General features: G+C 40.8%; 1 protein-coding gene across 3 annotated transcripts in view; it reads left to right on the forward strand.

Annotated features, from left to right (window-relative positions):
- tnksa (tankyrase, TRF1-interacting ankyrin-related ADP-ribose polymerase a) overlaps positions 1 to 27,817 on the forward strand; it is a 104,461-nt gene that overhangs the window by 54,253 nt on the left and 22,391 nt on the right. For all 3 annotated transcript variants that reach the window (XM_034229259.1, XM_034229260.1, XM_034229262.1), the window contains 10 exons: positions 2,018 to 2,112; positions 3,219 to 3,285; positions 6,995 to 7,181; positions 11,117 to 11,238; positions 11,330 to 11,421; positions 11,591 to 11,669; positions 13,028 to 13,199; positions 14,110 to 14,189; positions 17,589 to 17,734; positions 18,328 to 18,493. In XM_034229259.1, the coding sequence (XP_034085150.1) occupies positions 2,018 to 2,112; positions 3,219 to 3,285; positions 6,995 to 7,181; positions 11,117 to 11,238; positions 11,330 to 11,421; positions 11,591 to 11,669; positions 13,028 to 13,199; positions 14,110 to 14,189; positions 17,589 to 17,734; positions 18,328 to 18,493 (1,206 nt within the window). The remainder of the gene's footprint in view (positions 1 to 2,017; positions 2,113 to 3,218; positions 3,286 to 6,994; positions 7,182 to 11,116; positions 11,239 to 11,329; positions 11,422 to 11,590; positions 11,670 to 13,027; positions 13,200 to 14,109; positions 14,190 to 17,588; positions 17,735 to 18,327; positions 18,494 to 27,817) is intronic.

Genomic DNA, 27,817 nt, shown 5'->3' on the forward strand with positions numbered 1-27,817 from the left:
GGGATTTTGAGTGGTTTTATGATTGTAAAGGGACCTGATGGCTGTTTTAAATATTGGTGTTTTTTTTGTCTGTTTATTTATATTCAACATTTGCAGTCACAAGTACACAGACACACAGACAACACTGCATTAAAGATGAGGATGATGACTAACCACGTCCCATGTCCTGCTTCTTCCAAATGCTGCTGTCACATCCTGTAAATACGAGTACACCATCTGTCCGCCCAGCTCTGCCTCACTGCTGCTGCTTCTCCGCTGAACTCTCACAACACTAAAGATGATCTGTTTTTCAAGATCTCTTCTGACATCAAAGCAGGAGATGGGATCTACATCTTTCTTTTTGTCAGATAAAAAGAAAAAAAACAAGTTGTAATAGCCCTAATTGTTATTTTCCGACCAAAGTTAAACGTGTTCCTCCTTTTGATAAGAGTTCCAGTATCTCTGAAATCTTTTGAGACCATTCTGCATCATTTACAAAATAGCTAGCCGGCAGTGAAAACCTAATAATTTCCTTCATTTTGTTAAGAAAAAAGTTAAGTTCCACTTTGAAAACCAGTACTTTGTAAACATATATACTTTATTTTTTTTTATGTTGCTAAGGTTTTGCATCATGGCTGATGAAATGATGTTGTAGTGTGACTTTTAAAAGAGAAATCTCTGTGTGTATGACCTACGACTGACCTCGTTATGAGATTTAAAACTGAAAGATATCTAGGGGCGGTGTTTGAATCCCAGATCTGATTACGGTACTGTAGCATTTAAGAATGCTCATTGTGTGATTTCTGGGCCATTTTTGTTTTGTTGATTATGCATATTGTGTTTTTGGCGACCTAAATACATGCTTATTATTTGTATTCTTAAATATTCCTTTATGCTCATTCAAACATTTTGGTTTTGATTTTGCTTGTTGAAAAGAGATGGGACAAATGTTTTGTAAAAGGATTTGGACTAATCCAACCAAGTTTCCAGAATATTGGCAAAAGAAAATGCAAACTAATGTGCTTTTCCATCCGCTGCCATTATGAGAACACTAGTTGTTGGTTTATCTAAATCCATACAAAAATCAGTCAATACAGTTAGTGGAGTCTCCGGTCCGGTGCCATTGAACCATTGCCCAAGAATAGAAACAAAGAGAGTTGCATTATTAAAATCTTCCGATCAAAACTCAAACAGATCAATACAACATGAAAAAAGTGATGGCATTGGTTTACATTTTATAATTTTACCAACTTTTCTACCTCAGTCAATCATGACATTTGTTACGATATTTTCCGATTGCAATATTTCCACCAAGTTTGGAGGGAATCTTACTGTCCTGGTTTTCTTGAACCATTGGGAGAACAATTTCTGAATTTCTGGGCAATGGCATTTGCGAACTGGACACTTGTAGTTAGCTCGGTGCTATCTAGGAACTCTTTGATCTGCGTGCTGTACTGCATGTAGAATATATTCCCTGGTCTATTCAAAGTGTGATATCTGCTGTAGTGCCTCTTGTTGCGTTGTAAAAAGCTTTCAAACCATGTCATAGAGCTAGATTTCCCATCAGTTATTCTTGTACCGAGTTCAGTTTGACTAAATAATGGGAACATTCTCGCTGGCGTAACATTTCTACTCCAGTGTGGGTGTCACTCGTGCTTTGAAGAAGAATGGCCTTTGCTGAGAGAGGAAGCTCAGCATGGAGCCATCTCATCTCAGTCCCATCTGAGAGCATTCAGAAATGCAGCTTTCATCATTTTCATGGGGGAAATATAGTCGTGCTTTATAACTCTTGATTGATTCAGTGGTGGAACAGCCCATTTCTTTGTGAAAAGTCTTGTCGTACAACTGGTTGATCATAGGGAAACAGAATGTGTACATCCTTTATTGCAAACTCTATGTTATGAAATCATTATATGCTGTCATATTGGACATTTACTAAATATATCCTTCTTTTTCCCTCCCACTGTGTCTGTTTCTTCCTCTTTTCCTCTCTCCTTGCCCTTTGTGTCCCTCCCTTTCTCCTTCTTTACCTCTCCAGTCCACTCCACTCCACCTGGCAGCAGGATACAACAGGGTGAGGATAGTTCAGCTGTTACTACAGCACGGAGCAGATGTTCACGCCAAGGACAAGGGGTACGTATAAAACACATTTTAAAGTGCAATAAAAAGAGTTTTAAGGTAGACATTTATTTTGACCTTTTGAAACACTGCATAATCCTTCAGTGGTAGAAAAGTAGGCTGGTCAATTTGTGAGACATCATCGAGAATCCTCTCTATGTTATTGGACAACAAACCACACGCAGGGCTTTCATTGTGTCTCTTATCATTTTCATATGGAAGTGAATTTCTTAATTTGTCATTAAATATTGAGTTATCTATCATTAATTTGTGATAAAACTAGGATGTGCACTTACTAAAACATGCTTAAGTTTGAAATGGCAAGTGTAGTTGCTAGACTGATTCTAGCATCAATTGATGTTATTTTAAAATAGACATTTAAAATAGACAAACACCCTACATTCTTAAAGTAAGTCTCAACCAGAATTACATCCTACAAAACTAATTTGGGGACACTGCTTAATTTTTTAGCAATGCTAGCAAAGAGGCTCTCTGTAGGAGCAATTTATAGTGCTAATAAGCAGATGTTGTTAGCATGCTAACACGCTAAGCTAAGATGCTATCCTAACTGAACATCAGTATTTTAGCATTCTCATTTTCACCATATTAGCATGTTGTTGTAGTATTCAGTTTTAAACGCACCATATAGCTTCTCAGATGTGTTAAAAAGGCTGTAGATTAGGGCTGCTCGATTATGGCAAAAATCATAATCTCGATTATTTGGGTCAGTAATTGTAATTGCGATTATTAAATGCGATTATTCATTGACTTTGAAAACATCCATTTATTGGAGAAATGTTTTTTAACAGTATGTTTTTAACAGTTTACCCTGAACTTTAAGTATAATTCAACTGAAAAACCACGTAACATTATAATAAAAAAGATAATCGTTTTATTTCGATTACGTTGTTTTCGTAATCGTTGCAAGCCATAATCGTAATCGCGATTTAAAATACGATTAATTGAGCAGCCCTACTGTAGATGCTTATTCTCTTTTTATTAGGCTGAAGAAAGATACAATGGAATAAAGGGTTACATATGAGGGTGTTTATATATATATATATATATTATTTTTTATGTATAAAATTAGTGTTAATAATGTTTATCTTTTGCCCCTCCAGGGGTCTGGTGCCTCTGCATAACGCCTGCTCCTATGGACACTATGAAGTTACTGAACTGCTGCTAAAGGTACACTCACACAATCTATCTCAGAGACTGCTTAAACATTCGCACTTACTCTTTATAATAAAATATAATTACATTACATTACATTTAGCTGACGCTTTTGTCCAAAGCGACTTACAATAAGTACATTCGACCAGGAAGACACAACCTTGAAGAAAACAGAATCATATAAGTATATCAGGTTTCATAGAGCCAAACATTTCAAGTGCTACTCAACTGGCTTTAGGTAAGCCAGTCCTTTATTAGTATATAAGTGCTTCGTTAATCGTTCTAACGCTCGAAGTGGAGTCGAAAGAGATGAGTTTTCAGTTTGCGCCGGAAGATGTGCAAGCTATCTGCCGTCCTGATGTCAATGGGGAGCTCATTCCACCATCTTGGAGCCAGGATAGCAAACCCACGTGTTTTCGCCGATGGGAACTTGGGTCCCCCTCGCAGCGAGGGCGCAACGAGTCGTTTGGCTGATGCAGAGCGTAGTGCACGCGCTGGGGTGTACGGTTTAACCATGTCCTGGATGTAGGAAGGGCCAGATCCATTCGCAGCACGGTAAGCAAGTACCAGTGTCTTGAAGTGGATTCTAGCAGTTACCGGAAGCCAGTGAAGGGAGCGGAGGAGCGGAGTGGTGTGGGAGAATTTAGGAAGGTTGAAAACCAGACGAGCCGCTGCATTCTGGATGAGCTGCAGAGGTCGGATGGCATATGCAGGTAGACCAGCCAGGAGGGAGTTGCAGTAGTCTAGGCGTGAGATGACGAGAGCCTGGACCAGAACCTGAGTCGCTTTCTGAGTCAGCTGGGGACGTATCTTCCTGATGTTGTAAAGCGTGTATCTGCAGCAGCGGGTTGTAGCAGCGATGTTTGCAGTGAAGGACAGGTTGTTATCTAGGGTCACACCCAGATTCCTTGCAGTCTGAGTCGGGGAAACAACTGAGGTGCCGATGTTGATTGTCAGGTCAAGAGTTGGACAATCTTTTCCCGGGAGGAAGAGCAGCTCAGTCTTGTCAAGGTTGAGTTTGAGATGGTGAGCAGACATCCACTGAGAGATGTCAGCTAGACAAGCAGAGATGCGTGCGACGACCTGGGTCTCTGAGCGGGGAAAGGACAGAATTAATTGGGTGTCGTCAGCGTAGCAGTGGTAAGAAAAACCATGCGGGCTAATGACTGATCCGAGCGAGTTTGTGTACAAGGAGAAGAGGAGGGGACCAAGAACAGAGCCCTGAGGGACCCCCGTAGTTAATTGACAAGGGTCGGACTCAGACCCTCTCCAAGTCACCCTGTAGGTACGGTCTTTCAGGTATGAGGTGAGGAGGGAAAGTGCAGAGCCAGAAACTCCAAGTTTTGGAGAGTGCGAAGGAGGATCTGATGATTCACCGTGTCGAATGCAGCAGACAGGTCCAACAGGATGATGACAGAGGAGAGGGATGCAGTTTTGGCAGTGTGCAGTTCCTCCGTGACAGCAATGAGAGCAGTTTCTGTGGAGTGACCTGCCTTGAAACCAGACTGGTGCGGATCCAGAAGGTTGTTCTGATTGAGATAACAGGAGAGTTGTTTAAAGACAGCGCGTTCAAGTGATTTAGACAGGAACGGGAGGAGAGAGACAGGCCTGTAGTTTATAACATCAGACGGGTTGAGAGTGGGTTTCTTTAGGAGAGGGTTTACTCTTGCCTCCTTGAGACTGTTTGGAAAGTGACCAGAAGTTAGAGAAGTGTTGATGAAATGGGTGAGAAACGGTAGAATATCAGGAGCGATAGTCTGAAGGAGGTTTGAAGGGATAGGGTCCAGAGGACAGGTGGTAGGGCGGGCAGAGGTAATGAGGGTAAGAACCTCACTTGGAGAGAGAGGGGAAAAGGAGGTTAGTGTGTTGGTGGAAGGAAGGTCTGGTGACCCAGCGGTGAGTAAAGGTGAGTCAGAAAAAGAAGAGCGAATATCATTAACCTTTTTTTCAAAGTGGGTAACAAAGTTGCTTGACAGAAGTGAGGAGGGGGGAGGAGCTTTTGGAGGGTCCAAGAGGGTGGAGAAGATGGAAAATAGTTTTTTAGGATTGGAATAGGAAGATTGGATCTTATCTTGAAAGAAAGTGCTTTTTGCCTGAGAGTTCGAAGCAGAGAAAGAGGAGAGGAGAGCTTGATAGGTTAGGAGGTCGTCACGGTGTTTGGATTTCCACCATTTCCGCTCTGCTGCCCTAAGGACGGTTCTATTAGCACGCAGTGCATCATTTAGCCAGGGAGCCGGAGGGGACTGACGAGCCTGCCGAGATGTCAGAGGACAGAGCGAGTCCAGAGTGGATGAGAGAGTAGAGAGGAGAGTTTCTGCAGCAGAGTTTGGAGGCAGTAGTTGGAACGAATCAGAGGAAGGGAGAGCTGAGAGCACCGACGAGGCAAAGGTAGAGGGAGAGAGGGAGCGAAGGTTACGGCGGACAAGTGTAGGATGGGAAGAGATTAGTTTGTTATGTTTGGAAAGGGATAGAGAGAATGAAATGAAGAAGTGATCGGATGTGTGGAGCGGGTTTACAGAGAGGTTAGAAGTAGCGCAGTTCCTTGAGAATATGAGATCAAGGACATTGCCAGCTTTATGAGTCGGTGGGGACGGAGAGAGTGAGAAAGCAAAGGCGGTTAACAGAGATGTTAGTTCGTCTATCTTCCCCATCTGGAGGTTGAAGTCTCCGAGAAGTACAGCGGGAGGGCCAGTTTCAGGGATGTGTGAGAGGAGATGATCTAATTCCTCCAAGAAGTCCCCCAAGGCGCCTGGTGGACGGTAGAGAACAACAATGGTTAACTGTATAGGATGGGTTACTGTGACGGCATGGAACTCAAAGGTGGAAGGAGTAAAGTTAGGTAGCTTGAAGAGGGAAAAGCTCCATTTGGGAGAGAGCAGGAGACCAGTGCCACCTCCTCTGCCAGTGGGTCTGGGTGTATGGGAGAAGGAATATGCAGTGGAGAGAGCTGCTGGGGTGGATGTGTTGGATGGAGTAATCCAGGTCTCAGTGAGAGCAAGGAAATCCAGAGACTGCAGGGAGGTGTAGCCAGAGATGAAGTCAGCCTTAGGAACAGCTGACTGGCAGTTCCACAGGCCACCTGAAACTAGATGATGGATCTCAGTGGAGCACGTGGGATAGACGAGAGCAGGCCGGTTATATCGATTAGGAGATACACGGGGCCAGTGATAATTGCGAGAAGACACATGAACAGGAATGGAGAAAATACACATGATTATAGCATGAGGGGCTAAACAACAAAAGTAAAAATTAAAACGCCAACGATACTTAGCTCAATCAAAGTAGGATTTGCCTCCTCTTTGCCTCCCTCGTGACTCCCGTAGGACTCTAATGTCTTTGTCAGTCTTACTCCCGTAGGACTCTAATGTCTTTGTCAGTCTTAGCCTGTCTGCCGCTGAAGCTGCCGCTCAAGGAAAGAGCTACCCGAAATGGACGCCTGATTGCTCAGTTCTCACAGCTGAAGTTAATTAGTTAACTATCTACAGCTGATGGGCGTTTATAAAGTAAACAAATATTGTTTCTTGTACGAAATGGAAATTGAATCCCAAGGAAAGAACTTCCACTTTTTTGTCATTGTATTTAACATAAGTACAAATATGTACTAGCTATACAGTTTTCCACAGTGTTTGTAAGGATTGAAAATGGTTGTTAACAATAAGCTTTGCTCTTTGTCCTCCATGTTGCTTCCCTCTCATTTACTCATACACTTTTCCTTATTTTTCAGCACGGTGCGTGTGTGAACGCCATGGATCTTTGGCAGTTTACCCCTCTCCATGAAGCGGCGTCTAAAAACCGAGTGGAGGTGTGCTCTCTGCTGCTGAGCCACGGGGCCGACCCGACCCTGCTCAACTGCCACAGCAAGAGCTCCGTGGACATGGCGCCCACTCCCGAGCTGAAGGAAAGACTTACATGTGAGTGTGTTAGGCTTCATTTACATAAACTGCAGCTGCGGCGTACAGGCAGTTAAAAGTGTCACTGTGCTGAATTAATGAATAGGTTGTTTTTAAGAGAGGCTGTTTTTACACCAGACATGTTTGGAGCAATGTGTTCGAGCATTCAGCCGGATGAAAATGTGAATATTCTGGTAACAGGACTGTTGAGCTGAAAACAAGGAATTATGGGTTGAAAGGGAGAGAGATGATAACATCTGACATGAACAGTTTCACATGCTTGGAACGCTGAGCAGGACAACATAGAGTCTTGACTGGTTTACATGCTGTGTACTAGATGAAAAAACACAGAAGAAGAGTGTAGAAAAAAACATCATGGTTGCAGTCGAATAGTCCAAAAATCAGCTCCTAACGTCTAACCCTATCGTCTATCCCTTGACCTCTGAGTGAAACGTCACGGGGTTAAGGGATAGTGGATAGGAGAATTCAAAAGGACTTAGGAGAAGAGACTGCGGTATGAGGGACTACTGTAAACTCATTTAGATACTCGGCACCGTGCTCTGATGCTGTTGCTTTATGCTTTATGAACGTGGACAACAGAGAAACATATTCTTCATGACCAAAGTTGGAATTTAAATAAAAAAGGAAAGTGAAACTTATGCTCGTCACCCTCTCCCTCCGGTCCACATTAATACAAATGATCCCAATACGCATGATTGTATGAAAATATCTTAAAATAAATACAAATGTATTTATTATAAACGTTAGTCCTTAACATCTATCACTGTGTATATCACCATTCAAACATATTTTAAAAGTTGAACAAACCCCACACAGCTCAGTAAAGACTGTGAAATGTTGACTTTATTTGATAATTTCAGTAAAAACTAACGTTCATATTTCTCTTTTTGATTATAATACTGATGAACGTTCAAAACAAAGCACTTTGGCAATTTACCACATACGTTTTAAAAAGCTTAAGCACCGTAACTTTCATGATATCATTTCTCGGTCATAATCGGTTGTTTCCGTGAACGGCCGACTGTTGAGTGACGGCAAATGCTGCGGCTGCAATGCATTGTGGGGCAGCATTTTCTCCTCTCCTTTCGTCAAGGGAGGTCCAGTGGTTCCTAAGCTAAAGGAGGTTATAAAGGAAGTTTGAAACCTCCTTTCCTTTCATCTAGAGAATTGGAATGGCACTTATCATGGCTGCCACTGAGGGACTTCCGGGTCATTTCACTCCGTTAGGAAGGTTCCTAAGCTAAATGGACTATTCGACTTCAACCCATGTTTTACATCTGTTTGTAATCTTTGAAAACAAACAATGTGACAATGAATCTATGTTGTTCAGTCCCTGCTTACTTTGAAATTGGACTTTGAACTAGGGAGAGTATTTATTTCAAAAATATTGTACTCACCAATACGTTGTATAGCTATGCTAGTGCTGTGTACTGGATGAAAAACCACAGAAGAAGAGTTTTGACAAAAACTTATTTGTTTTTAGACACTTTTAGCTTCAAAAATCTGTTATTTTTGAATTTGGATAGAGTCCTGCATACCTTGTAACTGGACTTTGAACTAGGGAGAGTATTTATTTCAACAATATTGTACTCACCCAAATTTAAAACAATTTTGTTTAGTCTTTTTTACCGTCATTGGCTGCATACTCCCTGGAGCCGCAATAAATCATTTTCCAATTTGGGATAAAAAAGTAGCTATCTAGAAAGTCTATCTAAGTAACAAAACAATAAACATCTCCTGCTATCAGCTAGGCTAACAACATGCTCCCATAGTCTGTTACAGGCTACACACTAACCTTTGTCGTGGTTTCAAAACTCTCATTACAAACTGAGAAAAGGTCTCATTTTGAATTGGATCGCTGGGTTTTATTTGGTGCATGGTTCACTTCCACAGTTTAACCTGTCAGAGATCTATTTTACAGCAAAACGTACGCAAGCTATACTGTATATCTACAGCAACATCCCCATGCCTCTGTTTTCTAATGGAGCATTTTTCAAAATGTATGATATTTAATTAAACGGAAATTGAGCAATAATTAAATTAATTTGCTTTGCTCCTGCAGAGTCACAGCAGACAAGATAAGTCTTTGTCTCTGCCAGAACGCTCTCTGCAACTCTTTGGAAGTTAATTAGGGATTCAGCTCTCCCGCTGCTGCACTTGTGGCGCTTTCTTTGTAATGAAACTGATCAAAGATAAATGAATCACAATTTGTCTCGAGTTTATGTACAACTGCAGGACAACTGCACCTGTTGGCTGTAAGAGGATGTGATTATGGAAACAGTTGGACATTTGCTGCAAAAACAAAACACCAAATCTAGAAATGAAGACATTTGAGATTGAATCCAACCTTTCTATTTCGTATTTCTTCAAAATGTAATGTTTTTTCCATATTTGGGCATGGGCACCGGGAGTCTTTCACAAGCTTTAGGTGTACCTAAAGCTTGTGAAAGACTCCCGGTTTTATACCAAAGGTCTTTCCCTGTAACAACTTGTATCTGCTGAGTAGGGTTTGTGAAATAATATTTTGGGTGTGTTTTATTGAACCTTTGATAACCTGACATTAAGTCTCCTGTTGTCTGGAATACAAAATGGCGTACAAGTTAGAAAATCAATATATAACAAATGTCATTGATAAGTTAGCGCAGATGATTGAGACACACGTGAAAGTTGATCAGGGTAACTGGCTTTGAAAAAGGAAGTAGCCAGTTGTACTATTTTAGAGGAAAAGTGTAACATTTAAGGACATTTCTGTTGGGTTTGTCCACCTTTGAGGCTCTCAAACGTTTGGGTCGTGTTTCCCTTGTTTCCAGTTTGTATGGCTTAGCCAACCCTTTTGTTTCTCTCAGCATGACAGAGTATAAGCACATTGACCAAATTGTTACAGTTTTAAAGGTTGGAGATTTAATAGGCTAATGAAATGAGATTATCAAGACAATACAAATATAGACATCATATACGTTTGATCAGCAGCTGCTTTTTGACTTATCTGTGAATGAATGCAACACCAGCGAGTAAAAACATGAGATGATATCGTATATTTCATATGTTGAGCATTTTAAACTAAAAGCCGTCTTTCACACTGACGTGAAAGAAGCTACAAAGGAGGAAAGAAATCAGTTGAATACCTTGTCTAATTGAAAATGCTTTGCAGTTTGTAGAGCACACACAAATGTCCTAAAATCCTTTTCTGACTTTAAAGTGAAGACTTTATTTTCTTTCAGGCATTTAAAAAATCTTCAAATGAATCGGAGAAGAAAATATTTCTTTGGCTGAACTCGCACCTTGTGAATAAAAGCCTCAAACTGACATTTCTTTATTTTGTTATTATTATTTTTTAGTAGACAAACAAAGAATGAAAAATGACTGGGTTTCTTTTGAAAGAGTAAACAACAGCGCCTGCGTCGGTCCATTTATTCATCAACTTGTGTTCTTTATGCTGCTGGGATCCTCTCCTGTCTCTCTTGTCCACGTTCCCTTGAAGATGTGACTTCCAACTATTCCGTTTAAACGTTTGATTATAATGAATGCCGTCGCTCAATAGCTAGATAGATTTGAACTCACTTATTTTCATGCAGCCTGAAATGCTTCTGAAGCAAAATAGTTTGTTTTGTTATTGTGTAGCCCTCGGGAGAATAATCACTTGTTTTCACTCCAACTCCAGAACACAGAATGTTGCATCTTAAGTTATTAGTTTGCTGGTGAAAACTTTAAAGTAGCCTTTTTGAAGTATTAAAATGCAGTCATTGCAAGTGAAAGAATGAAGGAGGAGAACATTCCAAATCTGGTTTTGGTCAAGCTTTCAAAGCACCAGATGCTTCTCTGTGGGTTTGGATGCTTTTGACTGGAAAACTGTCAACAAATAAACTCAGAATTCGACTGAAACCGAGGCTGCTTTTCTTCCTTTTCTAACATGTTGACATTGTCTGTGTGTTCAGATGAGTTTAAGGGCCACTCGCTGCTCCAAGCTGCTCGCGAAGCTGACATGGCGAAGGCTAAGAAGACCCTGGCTCTGGAGATCATTAACTTCAAACACCCGCACACACACGAGACAGCACTGGTGAGATCAACACACACACACGCTTTTTTGCACACACACATTTCTTCACTGCTGCAGAGATGCTCAGATGATGTGTGTGTCTATGTTTCAGCATTGCGCGGTAGCATCTCCACACCCAAAGAGGAAACAGGTGACAGAGCTGCTGCTGAGGAAAGGCGCCAACATAAATGAGAAGAATAAAGAGTGAGTGCTGTTTTCTTTTTAAATAATTAAACATATAGTCAATTACAGGAAGTAGGTGGTATGTTATGCTTTACAAACTAAGACTAGATGAGCATGTTTATGTACAGATTGAGTACATGTAATACTGCATTCATAAAGAAATGTTGACCAAAATCTTTTTTCTGTGTAGTTTCATGACTCCTCTCCATGTGGCGGCAGAACGAGCTCATAATGACATCATGGAGGTGCTACAGAAACATGGTGCTAAGGTACATCACTTTATCTCCTTTCTTCACGTTTGTCATATTTCATCATACATCGACTTCCACCATAATCCTTGTCATAACTAGACAGACACTATTTTTACATAAATTGGCTAATCCACAAATGGATTGATGTTCCAAATGTTTCCTATGTGTGTGTTTTGATGATTGGGCGTATCTCTTTCTCGTTCCCATGTACAGTGCTTGTAGAAAGTATGCCAATATGATTAGTTTTTTCTCTTACTAGAAATAATTGCAGTAATCGGCGTTAAACATCGGGTTTTGTGCGTCAAACCCTCACATACAAAGAGCAGTGTTTACTTCCAGAGCCTCCCTTATGATTGGATATGCAACACTCATACAGGATAGAATTCAGCTTAGCTGGAACACACCGTTTCTTTCAGTGGTGGTGACTCATCTTATTTTCATTACTGGAACAAATGCGTTTTCTTGCGCTTACTGTGAGATTGCTATCGATACTGATGCATACGTGTACACAATGTGCCCTCACTGCATCTAGATTTTAATAAGAACACAGGGTCAAACTCGTCGTCTCAGGTCTTCTCTTGTTTTTCTTATCTAATACGTAAACATCTCTCACTTTATTCCTAGTACATCAAAGTATTACTTTATAATCTTTCCTGGATTGTAAATCAATTATCTTTTATATGATGTTTCATCAACATGATGAGTTAAACTTATAAATCATGGTTTTCATTTGATCATTTGAGATTTTTGTATTCATTGACATTTTACCATTATCCAATATATGAATAACTTTCAAACTAAATACTGTATGTAATAAAGAATATGAATACAAATACATTTGAACTTTCCCAATTTAGAAAAAGAACGTCATAAATTCTGACATGCTCAGTTCAACCATAAAATAAATAAAGCAATTCTACAACGGTTATACAAAGTTACACCTAAACATAATTATTAAACTTCTACAGTATCTAATAATGAACATCTTTCAGGATGATATTTGACTGGTTGTATGAATGTCACATTTTGTTCTTGTTTACGCATACTTAACATCACCAAATCAGGTCTTTATTTATTTATGTTAAATCTGTTCAAATATCTAATGTTGTTGATGGAAAACTCGGCTTAAATGCATAAAAATAATAGGATAAGAACGTTTTTGCAAGCTGCCAGAAATTCATATATATCTAAAACATATTATTACAACTGGAAAAAAGTAGACCCTGCAGCACACTGTAGATGAGGGTTAACGGGTTCACCAGAACATTTAATTACATGTCATTGAGAATGTTGAAGTATCCAAAGGTGTTTCTCTTTAAAGAGGTGGCGCAGTTAAGTTCTTTGAAGAATCCTAACACAGGGTTGTGTGTCTGCAGGTGAACGCCGTGGACACCCTGGGTCAGACGGCGCTGCACCGCGCGGCGATGGCGGGCCACCTTCAGACCTGCAGGCTGTTGCTAGGATACGGGGCAGACGCCTCATTGCTGTCGCTGCAGGGCTTCACTGCTGCTCAGATGGGAAATGAAGCTGTGCAGCAAATACTCAACGGTACGCCAACACCCTTTGTGTGTGTGTGTGTGTGTGTGTGTGTGTGTGGCTGGGTGTGGTTGCTGTGTTGTTTGGTTGCTATGCAGCTGTTAGTACTGGGATTAACTAGAATTGTTTTGAAAGGTCAGTATTTATACCTGGAGACTGAAGGTGCAGTTTGATGAGGGGAAAGGCTGAGTGAGCAATCTCACCTGTGCAGTGCTAGAGGAAATCACACTTTACATTACTGCAGTAATTCCAAATGTAATGTGTGTTTAAATATTCCTTATCAAATACTTTAAGACTTTGATGAGAAACAAGAATTAGGCGTTTCGCAATAAAGCAATACTGACGACATCCTTCATATTCAAATAAAAAATAGATATGTTGTGAATAATGCACAAGTGAAAATATGATGTTGTATTATTTATCTTAAGTTGAGTAGATTTGGAATAACCTCTAGCCTATCTGCCTGCCCTGATTTATTGACCGACTGCATCATCCTTATTTTGTCTTAACCACATCAATTAAATAATCAATTGGAAAATTAACTTCCAAACAAACGGCCGTCAGTCAGTTGTCATTCTGATGAATGGCAGAAAATGATTGAATTACTCTTCAGAATATTGATGAATCACTCTTTCCTCTAAACAGTTGTCTGGTTGCTAAGTTGACTGTAGAAATGAGTTTATTCTGCAACAATTTAAACCAAAAATGCTTAAAAATGTGACATTTTCGGATGCGAGATGCTTACCTTGCATCTGTCAACAAAGTGACATGCAGGGAGCAGCAGTGAATCCCTGGGTTGTGTAATGTCATTTCTCTTCAACATTTGCAGTGGATGCATTTACTTTCATGATTATTTTGTTGCTTTTGCTTATGTTTGCTCAATGCATTATAATCTGTGACTCCTGTATGTTCTGCCCTTTAGAAAATGTGCCGGTGAGGAACTCGGATGTGGACTACAGACTGCTGGAAGCTGCTAAAGCCGGAGACCTGGACACCGTCAAGGTAGATGAGTTAGGATTTCTTTTATTGTCAACATTTGGCACTTTCCCTACTTTTTGGTGGTATTAAAGGTTTAGATAAAAGACAATTCCTTCCCTCCACACAATCGCCTTACTTAGAAAAGGAACAAAGGAACTGGACCTCAGTAGCTATGAGGTGTTTTTTTTAATTGACCAGCTGTATGATTAAAATAATAAAATGTTTAAACCTTAAACATGCCTGAGCTGTCCCACTGAGTAATACAGACACTTGATGGGTCAGTGAAGAAAAACATAATAAATATATACAATTATTTTCAATAATTACATTAAATCTGTTATAAAGAATTTTCATTCCTGTGTGAAGCAGTGATACACCGCAGAAACCATGAAGGAAAACAAATTAAAAACATGAATTTGTTTTGAGTTAATGACACAGATTATTATCTTTTTTATTTAAAATGTAACAAAATGACCTTTGCGGCTGCTCGTGTTGCTTTTATGGAGTCTGGTCGCAGTGATTTCGTTAAATGTCAGGTGGATATTGTTCTACTTGAATAAAATGTTTTCTGTTCATGTCTTTGTTTTTTTGTCCATATTGATCTCGGTCAAATTGCAAAGCCTTTGTTTTTTTCTAAAGGCCAACCTTCATATAAGATTTCCTAACATGGCTCTCGGTATAATCATAGCCGCTGTTAGCCGCTTTGAATTGCCAGCGGGCCCACTCGTGTTAAAAGTGTGGGCGCTTGTCATGCTCTGTAATATGCTTCGGATAAAACCACCCACCAAATGTCAGGACCCGGTGAGATCCGGCAAAGTATTTGACTGAAGTATTTGGTGAGGAGTGAAAATCGTTGTGTCTTTCCCCCGCCGAGACACACAGTGATGGGGTTCTCCAGATGAAGAGGGCCTGTCAGCGTCTGGAGGGTGAGGCTCTGGCAGGTGGGCAGGGAATCGCAGCAGAGCAGACAATGTGCGCTGGTCTGGCTTTCTGTCAGTGGAAGTACACACACTCGCACACACACAGACTTAGGGTTAACTGTCTGGCTGAGCTTCTGATTGACGGAGGAAGAATAGCACTTTGCACCGTTTCTCGGCTGATTCCTGTCATCTGTTCTAACGTAGCGGAGGTCCAGACTGTGACTGTTGGATACATGTTCACCTTTTAGACCACAGGTCGAAAAGCAGGGGCATATTCTACTGCATTTAAAGCAGTAAATACCGTTTTATAAATGTAAGAATCCTGTTAGAATGACTCCACATTTTACTGTATTCTGAGATAAAAGGAGTAACATTTTGAATAAGCTATAACGCCTCAAAAACGGAGCTAAAATAGAGTGAAAATTATTCTTATTTCTTAGTTGGCCGAAAATGTTATTCGAAACGAATGCCCTCTCTCAGACAACTAAGCCATTAATACGCGTTCTATATATATGCACTTTGCTTAACCTCCTCTAAAGGAAGACACACATAGCCTTCATCATAACTCATTTATGCACAGCATCATTTCAAAAATGAGAAAATTGAATTTATAATGTAATGTTAAGGAAAAGTTGGAGAGTGTTTGTAACAACAGGAAATACATTTCCAGTGTAGAATACTGGTTATAACTCAACCCTGAATGTAACCTGTTCCTCAGTGATATAGCAAAATATCCAGTTGTCCAGTGATTTCCATTTGATCAATATACAGAACTATTGAACAAATCATTCAGCTCTGCTTCGTTATTACCGATGGTGTTGCCACATAAAGAATCCTCTTTCTTCTGTGCATTGGTACATTAGGATTGTGAAAGGGAACACAATCATTTGGACAGAGAAATGTTCATGTAGGCTGAATACAGATTCCCTCTATAATGAATATAACATGTGTGTATATATAAATATCCTAGTAGCAAACATTCAGTTGCTCTAGCATAAACTTGAATTTAATTTGTACCACCCAGGTTCAAACTTAACTGATGACATGATTTTTATTTATTGCAGAATACAAATTTCTCTCAATGTTTTATTGCCTTTTAATAATATTTCCACATTTACAAGCACACACAAAAAACACACAAAACAATGACAACAAAAATGAACATTACATCACTGCTAAATAAGATAATTAACTACCAAAGACATAAACTGTCTTAACTTAAACTTAACGCATAGAAGTACACTACAATAAAAAAGCAAATTTAAGAACTACAAAAGAAAGAAAAAAAATATATAAACTGTATATACCCTCATTGTTCAGCTATTCCTCTTACCATGGCTCAGGCTACAATCTTCAACGTTTTTATCCCGGGAAACATGGCTATCATGAACACAGGCTTAATGGCAGTTGAAGTGAGGGATAATAGAGATTGAGGAATATGTCTGCCAGTAGCAGGGTTTCATATTATTTTCTGTACATTATGTTCCGAGAGCTTGGCTGAAAGAAACTTTAAAACACATTTCCCACTGTGTGCTCTCCTTGTACTGAACTGTGTTATTAGGTCTGAAATAACAGCAAAGAGGAAAGTAGTGCCGTTATTTCCTTTGAACAGCAGGGCAGCAGACATGTATTAACTTCACTTAATAACTTCAATATTGCGGCTGTTGTTTCCTGAAACCTTTCATTTCACGGACATACCGATCATCATAAATACAGGAACAATGTCTTGCTCTCTCAGAAGCACCGTTTGTTTTGTTTAATGTTGGTTTTGGTTCGTCGTTTATGTTTTTCTAGGAAATAATACAAATGATGATGTACACTTTTGAGTCTAGAGACTGATAAATTGTCCTCATCCTCCCAACATGCTCACTATTACTATGAAAGTACAATGTCCATATTAAAGTGTGTAAGCATGCTCATTTGCTAATTGGCCTGAATTGCAAAGCACAGCAGAGGCTAATGGGTCTTTAGTCTAGAGGTTCTGTGCACCTCGCTAAAGTCAGGAGGTTTGGTCCCAGTTAAGCTGAAAAAACGGACTAAATTCAGCCATAACGTGTTTTTTTCAAAGTCAATTTTTATTTGTGTAGCCTAATATCACAAATCATGAATGTGCCTTAATGGCTTTACAATCTGTACAGTGTATGACACCCACTGACCTACCTTTGATATAAAAAGAACATGAGAAAGACTATTGCTGCATATTTCAAGGCCATTTCCTACCAGAAGCTTGATTATTTATCACGACTCATCATTTACCTTCGGTCGGTGTTATTGCACTTTAACATAACATAAAACTGTCCTTGATGAGAAGCTCTTGAACTGATTTTATCTTTAGTTCTAATCTTACTTTGTCCTTTAAAGCTGAATAATAGAAGCAATAATGTTCTACGTGAGTGGTTATGCTGACGGGAGGATCATAGATGTATCCTTGGTTGATCATCTCTCTCATTTAAGAAACAGATATTCATGTTAATCGTCCCTCTTCATCTCTGTCTCTCTCCAGTCGTTGTGCACGGCTCAGAATGTGAACTGCAGAGATCTGGAGGGAAGACACTCCACTCCCCTTCACTTTGCTGCCGGCTACAACCGAGTGTCGGTGGTGGAGTACCTGCTGCAGCACGGGGCAGACGTGCATGCCAAGGACAAAGGGTGAGAATCTTCATGTTATGATTGAATTTTGGCCGAATTAACAGGCAGGTTTTGCATGTATACATGAGTAAATTACTCATTTAAAGGTCACCTATTATACAAAATCCTTCTTTTATACATCAACATGTGTCCCCTCTGTGTAAAGAGATTCTGAAAGTTTCAGGAAAAAAGATTCGCTCTTTTTGTCCTGATCCATTTATATAAAAACCTATCTTTGCCCACTTTATGATATGTTTTTTTGGCTTGTGTAACCATTAGCCAATCACTAACCAAGGTAACCCCCCCCCACCGTATCACCTGAATCTCCTCCTAGAGCTCCATTGAGTTATTTTTAACCAAATCTCTCTCAGAGGGGCGTGGGGAGGGGCTCCTTATTTTCATCTAAAGTAACAGACAGAGAATCAGCCATTTTAAAACAGGGCTGAAACAGAGGGGATTATGGGATGCTACAATGATCTGTTTGGTATTTCGAGCCAAACACTTCAGAGACATGTTTTGTATTTATCTGAGACCTATAATATATTGATGAAAAACAGTATAATAGGAGACCTTTAAATCCTGATAAGTGATGAAAGTTATTCATTTCTCTACAGAGGCCTGGTCCCCCTCCATAACGCCTGTTCATACGGTCACTACGAGGTGGCCGAGCTGCTGGTCAGACACGGAGCCTCGGTCAACGTGGCCGACTTGTGGAAGTTCACGCCGCTCCACGAAGCCGCCGCCAAGGGCAAATACGAGATCTGCAAACTGCTGCTGAAGGTTAGCATGCACTTTCCTTTCCGAAAGCCTTACAAACTCTCAGTGCAACAAATGAATATCAATTAACTGAAGCATAATCAACTATTTTTTGGATACCCAGTGGCAGCCACTTCTATGAAAATCAGACAAGTGATGAATAAAATGTGTGAAATAACAGATTCTAACCAATCAGACTACAAGGCTTGTGAAATGTTGCAGTTTTACAGCTTTTGTTTTCCATCACAAACACCTCCAGACAAAGCAACACCCCCACACTGTTGTTGCCATATGGAGGCGCATCAATTATTATTAGATCAACACACAGCAAACTGGGACGAACATCAACTGCAGGGAAAATGTGCTGCTTCAACATTTGTATGCAATGAATGACTTTACTGTTGCAACACAAAGAGATGAAACTGGGAGCGATCTGTTGGACGCATTAAGGACAATCAAACAAACAGAATGGCCAAAACAATACTACAGAATAGGAGTTGTGTTAAATAGATTTAGAAACTATTGCTCATATGGATATGACATGAGACAGAGAGAGATCAGCAGTGAGGCGGTGCAGCCAGAGATCGGTAAGGTCAGACGGACAAACTAGTAAAAAACGAAAGTGCTGCACCCAACAGTTCACTGCAGCAGCAATCACTAATCGGGGGGGGGGGGATAAGTGCAGTTGAGCAGTGCTGGTGGTGACAAAGTAACAGTGTGGGGATGCAGGGGGGGTGTGGAGTTGCTGGAATGACAGTTATGGTTGAGTGGAGTGGGCCGTGTTAAGGAAGGTGACAGCTCTTTGGGGAGGAAAGTGGTTTTCAAGTGACATGGAAAAAAGACTTAGCAAATAGGTCATGACTTAAAAGCTGAAGCAGAAGAAAAGCAACTGGGATCTGTGTGGAGCGAGGACAAGAAACCCATCAGTGCAGCTCATTGCAATCTTTTCTTCTGAAACCTGAGTGGAAATGACAAAACATTTTAGAAATATCGCAAAAACAATCTTGTTAAAATAATTGATGTAAAAAATGATTAGCAAAATTCAATTTGGTAAAAGAGAAATAAATTAAAGGAGCCCTATTATGCTCATCCCTCTGAAGGGATTTGAGCCTTTGCAGACCATTTACATGCACAAAAACCTATACAGTATAACACACTGCAGGAGAGGGAAAACCCCGAAAAGCATAATGGTGCTGATTTAAGGAAATAAACGTGATGTATACAAAAGCTTTTGCTACCCTGAAGAGACCACATTAGCAGCTAAATCGAAACAGCTTTAGGTCCGTCTGGCGGTTATCTTGTTGTGTCCACTTCTGCTGCGATGGTATAAGGGTTTTCAAACTGAACAATTGTCGCTATCTACTTTAAATCTCGCTTCACCAAGTCCTATTAATACCTTAATAGTAGTTAATAGAAAAACAAGCGCCATTCACCTAATCCTTTGCCAATTTTCGCATCGTTTATTCAAAAGTTGGCCCGACATTTATGTAAAAACATGAAGCATTAATGGCCCGTCCACACAGCGGCGTGCGTTGAAGCTTGCCGGCGGGCATGTCTGAAACTCGACCAACAACCAATCACATTAATCTCCCGCCCCTGACACACAAGCAGCGGTTTGATTGGCTAGAGCTTGTACTGGCATATGATTCGATTGGCTGACGCTTCTGCCGAGGCTTCAAAAGTTGAACATTGCTCAACTTTTGCAGCGAGCCACGCCAGCAAAGCTCCGCGTCGCTTCCCACAATGCAGTTCGGCGAAAAGTGACGTCACCCCATTCAAAGTGAATGGTGAAGCGTCAATGTACGCCGCTGTGTGGACGGGCCGTTAATGCTTCATGTTTTTACATAAATGTTGGGCCAACTTGTATGTAAAAACATGAAGCATTAAGGCTGTTCTAAAGACTTTCTAAGATTTAGGATGGCCTTTTCCTTTCATTAGGGTTAGGGTTATCAACTACACCTACCTGTAGTTTCTAAATTGCGGGAGAAAACTCTCCCCACCACAACGAGATGATTTTGTAGCTAATTCAGCAAATCCTCCAGTAGCACAATCCGCCTCAGCAGCTTCGTTCATGTTCATTTAACAAAATCTCTTATTTATTTATAGCGAGTGATTTTTAGTTCCCGTCTGGTGTGACCTCAGTGTCAGTGTGTGACCCTGGAGTGCTGCTAACTCTCAGTAAGTGCTCTCCAAACAGCCGTTGACTTCAGAGATACAGCAGCTCCCTCAGGCCGCTCTGATCTGAGGTCTGGAGGCAGAGGTTAGAAACACACATGCAGACAATCGATTCTTCAAGGTGGTGGGAAGGTTTGGCATTTTTCCACTCTGCTTGGAAAATCCTAAAGTAAGCTTGAGCTTGGCAGCGCCCTCATTTCCCCTCTAGCACACATACACAGAATCCCGCACATGGGAGTTAATCTGCCCCTGGGATACAACTGTTCTCTCTTTTTGGATAAACTATTCCTGAGTTCAGCAATAGGTTTTCTTTTGTCTGCTCTGTTTGTTGTCAACTTCCTATTGTCCCCTTTCTGTGTAGGATCTGTGCTCGGAATAAAATGAGCTCCAAGTGCTGTGATTTTCAGCGGGGATTTTGTGATGCACAAAACACGTATTAGCATTTCTTTTGTTGGGAGAGAAGTTGAGGAACATAATGCGTTTCTCCTCCAATTAAAGGAGAATCGGCTTTGTTAGCACTTGGCTTGAAACGTGTAAACTCCCATGACTTGTGATCTGGGTGGGATGTGTCATCGTCTTGCAAGAGAGCGACCTTCAGGCAAGCTGTGTGACATTTTCCTTTTTGGCTTTCTTTTTATTATGGATGTCACTGTTCACAATAAACCCCCATCTATGTGTGAGTTTGTGACCATGCTAGCAGTGCGGTCTAGAGAGGGTCCAAACTGAAATATCTGAATAACTATTGGCTGGAATCCAATGGCATTTGGTACAGACACTCATGGTGCCCAGATTGTGAATCCTAATGGCTAAGGTCGTCCCAGATTTAGTCTTTTTTGTTGTTGTACAATATTCTAAAGATAAAGATGGCATTGCTCTCAGACTCAGCTCTATCTTGGGTTTAGCGCTAATTAGCAAATGTTAGTACAGCCTAAACAAGCCACTAGCATTACTGTAGAAATTAAGACTCCAAAAATTATCATCTGTCTATAAGTTACTCACCTTGTGTATTTCTTGAATGCCTCCACATCCTGGAGGCATTCAAGAAATGAACAAAGAATCCAAAAACTGAATTGAAGGAAGTGGATAAATGATTTAAATAGTACATTTAGCAAAAAAGCATATTTTCTTCAATTATCTAGATCACGTAACTTGATATATGATACTTGGATTATAGGGGTTTGGTCTTAACTGGGTAACGGGCGCTGTGCCCTCTTACTTTTGGCGTGCGCCCTCGAACCAAAATGCTGATTTTCCCCATTATATTTTAAAGTGATGCCAGAAAACAATATTTTTGTTCTTCAAAAACGGTATTATAACTCAAAAAATATGAAAATGTAGTCCGTCAGACGGTATAAAGAGCTTTTTTTTATGGACCTCCGACGCCTCGTTGTTTAACGTCCGCGCCGCCATCTTGTATACGGGCGTTCTCACGAGAATTGTAAGATCAGCGCCCTCATACGACATTTTTCTAGAAAAACCCCTGCTGTGTGTAAACTGGATGATTTAAAATGTGTTGCTGTTGTTGGCCATCATTTACTTACTCCTTTTTTGGATTCTTTGTTACCCGTGGATTCATGCAAATTCAAGGCAACAGTGGGTGACTAATGGATATACAAATAATCATTTTTGGGAGATGCATTCCCATCATCTTATTTGTGCGCAAATCAAAAATAATAAATGCATCAGCTTTTCTGAGCAAGATAATTGTTCAAAGAGCTCAAAGGTTGCAAAAGTATTCACTTCTGTAAATGGGAAATCTTTCATGAACTGAATTTAGGCAGAATCCATCGAAAGACTCACAAAAGCGACATGTGTTTATGTTAATTATGTTAATGTACCCAATTATGACTTGAATGGGTCTCCATTATCACTTTCCTGGAGAGCGAATAAATTACAGTGAGAATATGATTACAGCAGCAGCAAAGGGATAATATAAAAAGTAGGGCAGACAAATCAGAGGAGGGATACAGCAGCGACAGATGTTTAACGGACAGTTTCAGGACAGCAGTGGATACCCGGGGGAGTGGTCTCACAACATCAAGTTTTAATGAGGGGTTTTACAAAACTTGAAATGAAATGACAAGTGAAAGTGTCACCTAGGCATTGAACGATGAAAATGTTTTTCTTTCCAGCCCGTCTCCAGGGAGTGTGTTTTCCACTTCGCTGGGTGTCCTGTCCTCACCCCTCTCCCTCCCTCTCTCCCGCGAATTACCTTCATCCTCCCCTCGCTTGTCATCATTTTTGGCTTGTCAAATAGAAGAGTTTCCTCTGGGATTCAAACAGTAAGGGATTTAGGGGACTGATGTTTTTGTTTTGGGGAAGTTGATGACAGCTTATATTCTGTACCAGGAGTGTGGTGGCTAAATGATTTACAATAAGGATATAATTGCGATTAGATTATTGTGCCTTTTGTCCCTTTTTTGGAAAATATATCACACGCATTCTAATGTTCATTATAAACATGAGGTTTTTGTCCATGCTACCATATTGCAACACGCCTATTTTGTACCAACATTAATGTTGCCATGTTGTCTTTGTCATGACAGGAACATTTATGCTTTTTGATTGAAAACACTGTCTGCCATAAATATTTTTAGTGTGCAAGGACTTACGGTTGATAAAACATTAACCTTTTTACCTTTGTAAAAGGATTGTCCTTATCTTTCTTACAGTGCAGACGCTTTTCTGCTTGCTCTTGCCTCTGCTTACTTTTTATGCTGATTTTCCTATTCTTATTCTCTGAAAACTTCGAGCAGCGGCTCCTGGACATTAACTTATCACTGGGACAGTTCATCTTCGTAAATAGACGGAGGGTTTCAGCCATATTTCAACATTTTTACGACGATGTCAGTCTTACAATAGCGTGGCCTAGCAACAGCTAAAGCCTGGTAGGCTACTGCTATTTAGCTTAAGCTAGTTGGTAGCAAAATGCCTCCGTTCTCTACAGATGACTTCCAGAAACTTATACAGAAGATGGCTGTGTTGGAAATGAAAATGCAACGGTTGGAAGTTAACGTGGAAGTGAATGGACTATGTCGTGGGAATGACACGACTTTACCAGTGTTGCAAAGTAATGGAGAAGGGTATGCTAACTCACAGCTAGTTAGCAGCTACAAGGATTCCAAGGAACAGGAGGGCTGTGTACCGGGTAATAAATCTACAAGTGATAGTCCTCCCTGGAACTCTCTGGGTGCAAAGCCTAAGAGTAAATCACTTCCATGGGATTTGGGAGGACGGATAACAGGCAGAGCCCAGAGCTCCGAAATCTGTGATGCGACCGGCTGGCCTGCATTGTCATCACCCAGGAGGAGCGCCTCTTCAACCCCTATTCATACTAGGAAACAGCAGTGGACAGCTGCTAAAGGGAGAATTACAAACAATCCTCCTAAACCACCAAGTGTGCCAATCCAGAACAGATACGCTCCGCTGACCGAGAACCGGAGATCTGATGACCTGGATAACCTGTCCTCTTCACACAGCAGGGTAAGGACCAATAGCTACTCTAAAAGTAAAAGGCTAGAGGGAAAGCTAACGACTGGGCCTGAAACTCTGATTGTGGGTGACTCTGCTGTAAGAGATGTAAAAGGTCTGTGTAATAAGAACAACACCAAAGTACTCTGTTTTCCCAAGGATGTGGTCTCTGACTTGGCTGAGAAGATCCTGCATATTGGGGCTGAACATCCGACTGTGAAGAATGTGGTACTGCACATTGGAACAAATGATGTTGTGAAACAACAGTCAGAAGTGCTGAAAGAAGACTTTAAATGTTTGTTGGAAACTGCCAGCTCTCTAAATGCAGAGGTGTTCATCAGTGGCCCTCTACCGCCAGTCAGAAGAGGAGTGGAGAGATTCAGCAGATTGTTTGCACTGAACACCTGGCTTTCAACGGCCTGTACTGACCATTCTGTTCATTTTATTGACAATTTTAACTTTTTCTGGGATCGCAGACATCTTTTCAAGGCAAATGGAGTTTGCCTGAACAAGTCAGGAGTGAAATTGTTTATCTCTAACATATTCAACTGCCTGCGTCATCAATCTGTTCCCTCTGCCAAGGACAAGCGGCAAGAGGAATCAAAACACGAGAAAGACACAACACATCACGCAGAAAACCCTGAAGAATTATCACTGCACCCGCCTGAGGAATGTTCTGATTATGGGAGACATATGAGACACATGGAGGAGTCTCCACTGCCCCCCCCCCCTGTCAACGCCTTTGAGGATACTCCGCTCACCCTTTCACCCTCGCCCACCCTCCTGGAGATCGATGAACACACAAAGGAGATACAGAGGGTTGGCACCGATTCCTTCCTGGAGTTCAAAGACCAAACGAAGGCGATACGCAGGGCTGGCACCATGTCCTTTACCCCCGCTCCTCAACGACGCCCACCAAAATCACCGCGGAGACGCGCACCATCTCCCCCGTCCTCATCACCGCGCCTATGTCAACCACCTCCCCCCCCTGGCAGCATGTCCTCTACCCCCGCACCATCTAGCCCGTCTCCATCACCGTGCCTACGTCGACCACCTCCCCTCCCTTCGAGGGGGCATCTGCAGTCTCCGAAGCCTGATAAGGATGTGTGTGTACAAAACACAACAAACTCTTACTGATATGTGATGGGTCCAGGCTCAAGGGCGTATGGCACTCTTAACTCTTTCCAGGACATGTCAGGGCCCTGCCTGCCAGTAGCTTTGCCGATATCTGTGTTGATAGGTAATAGATTAAGAGCGGTGAATCATAGAAACAGGAAGCGCTCAAACGTTTGTGTGAGTGTATCTAATTTAGCAGTGATTCCATGTCAGCCACAGCTTGTTACAAAAAACATGACTGATAGTGTGTTTAACAAACTTAAACTAGCTTTATTAAATGTCAGGTCTTTGGCAGGAAAAACATTTTTAATCAATGATTTAATCACTGAGCACAATCTCGATTTTATGTTTTTAACAGAAACTTGGATTGAACAAAATAACAGTGCAGCTGTTCTTATCGAATCAACCCCTCCCAACTTTAGTTTTATGAGTCAGGAAAGAATGCATAAGAAAGGGGGTGGAGTTGCTATTCTGTTCAATGATTCCCTTCAATGCAGGAAGACATCGTATGGAAACTTTGATTATTTTGAATATGTGGCCCTTCGGCTGAAATGCTCCTCTCGAGCTCTGTTCCTAAATATCTATAGACCACCCAAATACTGTGCAAGCTTTTTTGATGACTTTACTGAACTGCTGTCTATAGTGTGTATTGACTTTGACCGTCTAGTCATTGTTGGTGATTTTAACATCCATGTTGACAACCCCCAGGACAGAGGGGCTAAAGAACTGTTTTGTGTTCTTGATAGCTATGGACTGACTCAGCATGTGACGGAGCCCACGCACAATAAGGTGCACACTCTGGACTTAATTATCTCAAAGGGTCTGAATATCTCTAAGGTTGTGGTGACTGATGTTGCACTCTCTGACCATTCCTGTGTTTTCTTTGAGAGCTCTATTTCTGTTCACAAAAATGTTCAAAAAGAGGTAACCACAAAGCGATGTTTAACTGAAAATACTAGGGAAATGTTTACTCAGAATTTCTCTTCCACACTTGCCCCTGCCAACATCTCAGTAAATGAGCTAGTAGATCATTTTAATTCAAAAATTAAAAATGTTATAGATGCCATTGCTCCAACTAAGGTAAAGGAAGTGTCTGGCAAGAAAATATCTCCATGGAGAAAGGCCATGACCGTGAAAACAGAAAAAAGAGAATGTCGAAAAGCTGAACGCAGGTGGCGAAAAACAAATCTCCAGGTTCACTTTGAAATCTATAAAGAGAGACTTGGCCTTTATAATTTGGAATTGAAAAACAAATTACCAATCATTACCAAAAACAAAAACAACGCACGTGCCTTGTTTGCTACCGTCGACAGACTAACTAACCCCCCAGTGTCAGTAGCCTCTGAATTTCTATCCACCAGGGCGTGCAATGATTTTGCCTCATTTTTCACTGACAAAATTCAGAAAATCAGACAAGCAGTCAGTGCCTCTGCATCAGGAACAGCAAATGTGTTGTCCCTATCTCCACTTAACATCAATTCAGACATCATGACACAATTCCATCAGATTAATGATAAAAACCTAGAGGACATTATTCAACTTCTGAAATCCTCCTCCTGCTGCCTTGATATTATTCCAACAGGATTTTTCAAAGATGTTTTGCCTTGCATGGCCTCAGATCTACTTCATATATTAAACAAATCTCTTCACTCAGGTATTTTTCCACAGGCCCTGAAAACTGCAGTCATTAAACCGCTCTTAAAAAATAATAATCTAGATGCTTCAGTAATGAACAATTACAGGCCCATATCAAACCTGCCATTTCTAGGTAAAATCATTGAAAAAGTTGTTTTTCAACAGTTGAGTAATTTCTTGCATTTAAATAACTGTTTTGATGTGTTCCAGTCAGGCTTTCGTCCAAACCACAGCACTGAGACTGCACTTGTAAAGGTCTTTAATGACATCCACTTAAACACAGACAGTGGCAGAACTTCAGTGTTAGTATTATTAGATCTCAGTGCTGCGTTTGACACTGTTGACCACAGCATATTACTAGACCGACTGGAAAACTGGGTGGGACTTTCGGAAACAGTTCTGAATTGGTTTGAATCCTACTTAAAGGACAGAAACAACTTTGTTTCTATAGGTAAATACACATCTGAGTTGACAAATATGACATGTGGGGGTTCCTCAAGGCTCCATCTTGGGGCCTCTTCTCTTTAACATCTACATGCTACCACTGGCTCAGATAATGAAGAACAACAAAATAAGTTACCATAGCTATGCAGATGACACACAAATGTACGTAACAATTTCACCAGGAGACTATGCTCCAATTCAAACACTGAGTAAGTGCATTGAACAAATCAATGACTGGATGTGTCAGAACTTTCTCCAATTAAACAAAGATAAAACTGAGGTAATGGTTTTTGGAGCCAAGGCAGAACGTATAAAAGTTAGCGCTGAGCTTCAGTCTGCAATGTTCAAAACAACAGATAAAGCCAGAAATCTAGGTGTATTCATGGACTCTGACCTGAGTTTCAACAGTCACATTAAAACTGTTACTAAATCAGCCTACTATCACCTAAAGAATATATCTAGGATTAAAAGACTAATGTCACAGCAGGATTTGGAAAAACTTGTCCA

This window comes from Gymnodraco acuticeps, unplaced genomic scaffold (assembly GCF_902827175.1).
Source record: "Gymnodraco acuticeps unplaced genomic scaffold, fGymAcu1.1, whole genome shotgun sequence".
Taxonomy (NCBI): domain Eukaryota; kingdom Metazoa; phylum Chordata; class Actinopteri; order Perciformes; family Bathydraconidae; genus Gymnodraco; species Gymnodraco acuticeps.